The sequence below is a fragment of the Pangasianodon hypophthalmus genome, chromosome 3, assembly GCF_027358585.1.
Source record: "Pangasianodon hypophthalmus isolate fPanHyp1 chromosome 3, fPanHyp1.pri, whole genome shotgun sequence".
Taxonomy (NCBI): domain Eukaryota; kingdom Metazoa; phylum Chordata; class Actinopteri; order Siluriformes; family Pangasiidae; genus Pangasianodon; species Pangasianodon hypophthalmus.
In genome coordinates this window covers 5142501-5150000 of record NC_069712.1, presented here as the reverse complement: position 1 = coordinate 5150000, position 7500 = coordinate 5142501, and the positions used below count along the sequence as shown (strand labels likewise).

The window sequence follows — 7500 nt, the reverse complement described above, 5'->3', positions numbered from 1 at the left end:
TGGAAGAAAGCCATTTGTCAAAAAGGTCCATCCGGAGTGCCTTCTGAAGTTTGAACAAGGACTCCTGAAGCATCTTTAAACAAACTGGCAGAAGGTTTTGTGTTCAGATGAAACCAAAATAGAACCTTTTGGCATGAATGCTGGTACATCACCAAAACAACACCATCCCTACTGTGAAGCATGGTGGTGGAAGCATGATGTTGTGGGAATGTTTCTCATCTGCAGGACTGGAGAACTTGTCAAGATTGAGGGGAGGATGGATGGAGCCAAGTATATGGGGATTCTGGGGAAGAACCTGCTTGCTAGAAACAAGGTGGATGTTCTGGCATGGCCTAGTCAAAACCTTGACCTAAATCCAATTGAAAATCTATGGAATGATGTGGTCCAACAGCGAAAACCAACTAACATCTCACAGCTTGAACAGTTCTACAAAAAGGAATGGGGGAAGATCTCCTAATCCATGTGTGCCTACCTTCTGGAGAGCTACCCTGGTAGACTGGTAGCCATAGATACTGCCAAAGGTGCCTGTACTAAGTATTGGCCCTGGGGGAGTATACCTAAGAAATGAAGAAATTTCAGATTGAATTCACTGCATTTGTGTGGTATGTTGTGTTGTTTGGATCAGGGAAAACAAGTCGCATTTAGATCCATGAAGTTTGCGGAACCTGACAGGACAAAATGTAAAAAAAACCTTTGAAAGGGTGTATATTTGTTTTCTATCCACTGTATTTATCTGCGGTTTATCAAACAAGGGGCAAATTCTCAATTTAAAAGCCGATAGAGTAAAACAAATTGGGGACGTGGCCTTCAAAGGACTGGCATCTCATCCAGGGTGTATTTCCGTTCCCATTATTCCTGGGACAGGCTCCGGATCCACCAGGACCCTGACCAGGATAAAGTGCTTACTGAAGATGAATGAAGTTGGGGATGTGTGTACATGTACAGTGAGAAGGGCAGCTCCAGTTCATGCCTCAGATGAACACTTACTTGGCTGTTTTGTTACTCTGTAGTGCTGACACACACACTCACACACACACACACACTCACATGTGAGTGGGCACACTGAGTTTTCCATAGGAAGTGGGTTGTTTTGTTTTGCTGTTGGTCATTCGCTGCAGGCTGGTGTGATTCTCTACTGAATGCAGGCTTGCAAAACGGTGAGTCAGTGTTAGCGTTAGCAACAAATCACGTCTCCTCTGCGCTGATCCGTAACAAGCACCTTTACGTTTGTTTAGGTTTTTCAATTTGCAAAAATGGCCATTTTAATGCTTACTGTATATATCAGCGGTCAGATAGATCTAACAAGGGGGGAAATTCTCGTGAAGCAAATATTGTTTGGGGCAGATTTCTTAGAAAACAAAAAAGACATCAAATATATTTAAAATATTTATAATATTAAGGTTTGAAGCTTTTCCATGAAAATACACAACACAACAATATGTAATGTCCTCTTTCTTTCTTTCTTTCTTTCTTTCTTGCTTTTTTTAATTTATTTGTTACATATTTTTCTTTCTTGCTCGCTGTTTTTCTTTCCTTTTTTCATTCCTGATTTCATTCTTCCTTGCTTGCCTTCTTTCTTTCTTTCTTTCTTGCTTTTTTAATTTATTTGTTACATATTTTTCTTTCTTGCTTGCTTTCTTTTGTTCTTGTTGTTTTTATTTGTTGATTTCTTGCTTTTTTAAAATTTATTTCCTACATCCAAGAGTGCAAGATTTTAATAGATCAAAGCCTTTAACCATAATAAAAACGATTGTGCAGTTAACTAATCATTGTTTATATGAAAACACATGGATGTGGAATCTAATTGTCAATTATTTTAGAAACTATTTCATTAGTTTTATACTGTTTAATTATATTAGAAACAAGTATCAGATTGTTTTAGTTATACTGATGTGGCGAGTTTTGGCAGTCACATGTGTAATGGCTCTGGCATGTACAGAAATGCGAAGTTTTATGGCTCTGTATTTCTTTATGACCCTCATGAAGTCTGTGTGTGTTCTGGATTTATAGTGCCAAGTGCTGTGTTGGATTTGCGTTAGATTTGGGATTTGGACGACTTCATTACAGTGTGCTTGTGGCCTGAATGTGTCATTTTGGTGTTCAGTAAACACAGTAAAGCCAGCGCTGGCCCTGCCCAAAACTAAACTCACACCAGCTGGCTTGTTTTGAAGACAGATCCCAGCCTCCGCCCAATCACAACACAGCAGAGGGCTGATGTCATGCAGTACGATGGAGCAGCAGGAGTGTGCAGGCTCAGACATGCTGAGACAGAAAAAGAAAATGGATCAACGGAGGAAAGGATGACTAAAAAGTTATAGATGGCATACCGTGAAATGATCTAGGTCAACATTCGGGCAAAGTTTGCTTCTTAAAGTCCTAAAGATCATTAATGCTTGTTTGCTTTCTAATTAGGTTAATGTTGGTTTTGTGAGCACTGAATCTGCAGTATATCTTTATAATATCTGCAGTCCTATTTAGTATCTGGATATGGACTATGTATAATGATTATGAGAGATTACAGTAATGGGCATGTCTACATATTGTACATATTCTCTTCACACCAAGAAATTGTGGCATGTAGTTTGGGCTTATGACAAACCTGTTAAAGATAAGAGAGATGCAAGCTGAGGTGGAGCTGAGAGTGATTTGTAATGTGCTGTGTGAAACCCCTTACAGCTACAAACACATTTTCTAGAATTGAAATCAGCACGTTTAATAGCAACATATTAATTTGTGATTCCTGGTACCATTGTGCCGACTGCCAGGATATTTCAGCCAAAAACCTCCCGGCCAGGAGGTTCACACTTAGGTATAGGTGGATTTGAAACCAATTGAAATGGGCCGAATGGAAATGACAGCAACTGCTGTATCCACATAACGGTGGTTTAAATTGCAAACTTGTTTATATTTTGAAAAATAGAACCAACTATGTTAATATTGTGGGTTGATGCAAGTAGTAATTGGTCAGACAGGATTGATCAAGAGCTTCTGCAGCACGGGATTGATCAAGTGTATCTGCTGGTGCAAGTGGGATTAGTCAAGGGTGTCTCTCAGAGCAAGTGGGATTACTCAAGAGTGTCTGACAGAGCAAATGGGATTAGTCAAGAGTGTCTGCAGGAGTGGTCAGGATTGGCCAAGAGTATCTCCAGGAGCATACGAGAGTGGTCAAAAGTGTTCTTCAGGAGTGGGTCTGATTGGTCAAGAGTTTCTTTAGGGGTTGACGGGATTGGTCGACTGTTTGCAGGAGCAGGCAGGATTGGTCAAGAGTACTTGCAGGAGCATGATGGATTGGTCAAGAGTCTTTGCAGGAGCAGATGGGATTCATCAAGAGTGTCTGCTTGAATGGGTGGGATTTGTCAGAATTTCTTCGGGACCGGATAGGATGTGGGATTAAAAACAATCCCGTGCATACCTCTGACTTGAATATCTAACAAAATACTGCATTCACAAGATAAGATAAGATGTATTTTTATTGATCCCCTTACGGGAAATTCAAGGCACAAGCCAGATTGCAATCCTACACGGACAGGGCTTGATGATTAGGCTCCATGTCCATGCTATAACATCTACATAGGAATAAAGTAGCTTACAGAAACATTACTTCTCTGACAAGTCCCTTTAAACATTGGCTGTATTTTTAAATTGGCCAATGCTCAGTCTAAGTAGAGTACCAAAGAGCTCTTGGAAATGTGCTAAAACTCTATTGCCACAGGATATGAGACATATGAAAGGACAGAACTTTTGTTGTGGCCCTTAATTGTGCTTAATGGTATTTCTAACAGCTAATGTATTATTATATCCATTACTTGATTTGTACAATTCAGCAGCTGTGTGTCTCTCTTGTTAAAGGCACTCCCTGTGGACAGAAAACAAATTAAAAGTAATATGTTTTTCAAAAATTCCAATTTTTTTTTCCATTTATTTAAATGTATTATTTTCCTGTTTGGAGTTGCCTCAGTTGATGCCAGAAAATGTAAAAAGTATTGGGCTGCATTTTGATTAATAGTGAAGTCCTGCCAAGATTTCAGGACAGAGAAATTGATAAAAACTAAAGTAAGGCTGGATAAAATCCACTAATGAGAACACATTTTGCATGATAGCAGCCAAAATATAATAGTAATTGGAAAAAAATTTGTCACACAGACTACTAAACAGTCTAAGTGTGTATTTCAGTGATACAGTCCATGTGGTACACACATGATGACTCCAGAATGTACCATATCACAGTTGTAATACATGTCGTCTTCTACAGATGGCGAACATCACAGAGACACTGATGAAGCCTCTAGAGAAGTTTCGGAAAGAGCAGCTGGGTTCAGCCAAGGTACTTCATTTAATTGATTTTGGTCCTCACTGGTCCAACACTGTTTTCATCATGGTGTCAAAAATAGATTAACCTTTATTGTCTCCCTTAGGAGAAATTTGTCTTGGGCAATCGAGAGAACACAATTGACTATACAATACACATATACAATCAAACTACACTGACATGCAATTGTACCCAGATCTGTATAAACAGCAAAACATACACACCATTCAATAACTAAACATACACATAACGTACACAAATGCCATACATCAGTTATTGCCCAAATACCCTACACTTAAATATTACACAAATACCCTAAACCAAGTCATTTCACATCCCCCCCAACACACACACACACACACACACACTCTTCTCTTACTGTTCAGTAATTTGATTGATAATGGAACTAAGGAAAATTTATACTTACTCAGCTTACAGTTTGGTAACCTGTACCTTCTGCCCAAAGGCATCAACTCATACTCTTTATGAAGGATGTGGTTTGGGTCACAAATGATTTTTAAGGCTCTGCTTCCTCTCAGTCTCCTCAAATATCTCCTGAAGAGAAGATGAGAGCAGCATGCCAATTCTATTTCTAGCCCTTCTAATCAGGTTTTGGTGTTGTGATCTGAGTTTAACGGACAGGTTACCAAACCATGTTGTAATACCGTAATGAATAATGAATTCAACGGCCGCCTCGTAAAACAATAACGTAGTGCTTTTATCCACTCCATGGACCCTAAGCCTTCACAAAAAATGCAAACGCTGACTAACTCATGAGCAAACACGAGTTACTCCACTTGACCAGCTCCATTTTTATTGATCTGATTTTAGGCAGAGAGGAAGAAATACGAGAAGGAAACGGAGAAGTACTACACATCTTTGGAGAAACTCTTAAACATGTCAGCAAAGAAGAAGGAACCACAGTTGCAAGAGGTACTTCTCGCGTAGGGCCGATGTGTCCAATATTTATAAAGACATATCATCTACTGGCAAGCAGAAGATCCAGTTTTCTTCTAGTGATGTTTTTTTTCGTAAGTGTGTGTCCAAACCACACCCATGTAGCCTGTATGATGTAAACACTTCAAACTGTTTGTAAAAGGGCCTGTGATAAACTGGGAGTTTATTTAACGTGCGCATTTGGAGATGGTGGCTGTTATCAGATCGTCCTCGAGCTTCAGACTTTAGATTTACTTTGGGAAGTACCGCGCACTAGGACTGCAATGTGTGTATCTCTGGCATGACTGGGATGTAAATTAAAGCTGTGTAGCAGGTCTAAATCCAGACACTCCATGTCCTAGTGTTATAAAAGCATGACTTGCTGTAATTGGGTTTATATCGGTTGTATAAGAGTGTCAGTGTGAGTGATTCACACATGATGTGAATTTTAGCAAATCTTCTGGATGGAAACGAGCATCAGCATGCAGATTCAGCTAAAACGCAATTCTACACCTGCACACTCGTTTTATTTTTAAGGTTTTTTTTTTTCACCTCCTACACATCTGTGACCTTCACCACCCCCCTTTTTTTCTCTTTCATTTTTTGTGGCATTGTATTCATTCTCTCTCTGTCTCTCACCCTCTCTGATTCTCTCTCTCTGCCTGTCTGACTTTCTCTTTCTATATCTCTTTGTCTCTCTCTCACTCTAACTCTGTCTGTTTCTCTCGTTCTCTGTCTCTCTCTCTCTCTACCTCTGTAACTAACACACTCTCTGTCTCTGTCTGTCTATCTCCCTCTCTCTCTGAATATCTGTCTCTCTCTCTCTCTCTCTCTCTCTCTCTCTCTCTCTCTCTCTCTGAATGTCTGTCTGTCTGTCTCTCTCTCTCTCTCTCTCTCTCTCTCTCTCTCTCATTCTCATTCTTTCTCTCTCTGTCTGTATCTCTCTGTCTCTGACTCTCTCTTTCTATATCTCTTTGTCTCTCTCTCTCTCTTTCTATATCTCTTTGTCTCTCTCTCTCACTCTAACTCTGTCTGTTTCTCTCGTTCTCTGTCTCTCTCTGTCTCTACCTCTGTAACTAACACACTCTCTGTCTCTGTCTGTCTATCTCCCTCTCTCTCTGAATATCTGTCTGTCTCTCTCTCTCTCTCTCTCTCTCTCTCTCTCTCTGAATGTCTGTCTCTCTCTCTCTCTCTCTCTCTCTCTCTCATTCTTTCTCTCTCTGTCTGTATCTCTCTGTCTCTGACTCTCTCTTTCTATATCTCTTTGTCTCTCTCTCACTCTACCTGTCTGTCTGTCTCTCTTTCTCTCTGTGTCTCACTTTCTGCCTCTCCTGCTGCCTTTCTGTCTCTCTGTCTACCTCTGTAACACACATTCTCTCTGCCTCTGTCTGTCTCTCTCTCTCTGCCTCTCTCTCTCTCTCTCTCTGCCTCTCTCTGCCTCTCACTCTTGTCAAAGCATTACAGAAAAGAGAAGAACTATTATTCACAAACATGTTGGTTATAACAGTGTCCACATGGAAACATGGAAATTAGAGAATAGAAATTAAACGTTAATAATAATAGTGGCATCATCATCATCCTCATCATCATCATCTGTGGCAAAAATAATCTGTCTCTCTCTCACGCTCTCTCTCTCCCTCTCTCTGTCTCTCTCTCTTTGTCTCTCTCTCTCTCAGGCGGATGTGGCAGTGGAGACGATGAGACAGCACTTTCAGGAGGAGTCTTTGGAGTACGTGTGCAAGCTGCAGGAAATCCAGGAGAGGAAGAAGTTTGAGTGTGTCGAGCCTGTGAGCGCACACCTCCTCTCAACTCACCTCAAATGAATGTTTGCTAATACATGTTCTATACTGACAACTATTTACGTCTTAAGACTGACATTTCATAAACGTGTCTTAGAAGTCGTCATGCTGTTGCCATGACCATTCACATCCAATGATAGAAGACTATTTTATCCTCGTTACTGATAATTGCCATGCTGTCTGATGCCAAGGCAGCCTATAACACATGTTTATATTTGCTAATCTGGGCTAGTTAGGTTATGTTTTATAGCTGTTATTGTACGTAATATATTTCACAGCACTGTTGAATTCTTGAATGTGATTGGGCAGAAGGTATATTTTCCATAACAGCTGTAATTCAGATCACAGATTCTAGATGGATGAAAAGTACAATGTGTCGATATTTAGTACATAAAAGAATTGTTAGCATTGGCAGATTGCTGTGGCGTAAGAGGAATAAAACTTCAGGACATGCTG

The 7500-nt window shown here is 40.1% G+C and overlaps 1 protein-coding gene across 1 annotated transcript in view; it reads left to right on the top strand.

Annotated features, from left to right (window-relative positions):
* arhgap10 (Rho GTPase activating protein 10) overlaps positions 1 to 7500 on the top strand; it is a 92824-nt gene that overhangs the window by 38732 nt on the left and 46592 nt on the right. Inside the window, exons 4-6 of the mRNA XM_053232405.1 lie at positions 4253 to 4324; positions 5141 to 5242; positions 6922 to 7032. Of these exons, the coding sequence (XP_053088380.1) occupies positions 4253 to 4324; positions 5141 to 5242; positions 6922 to 7032 (285 nt within the window). The remainder of the gene's footprint in view (positions 1 to 4252; positions 4325 to 5140; positions 5243 to 6921; positions 7033 to 7500) is intronic.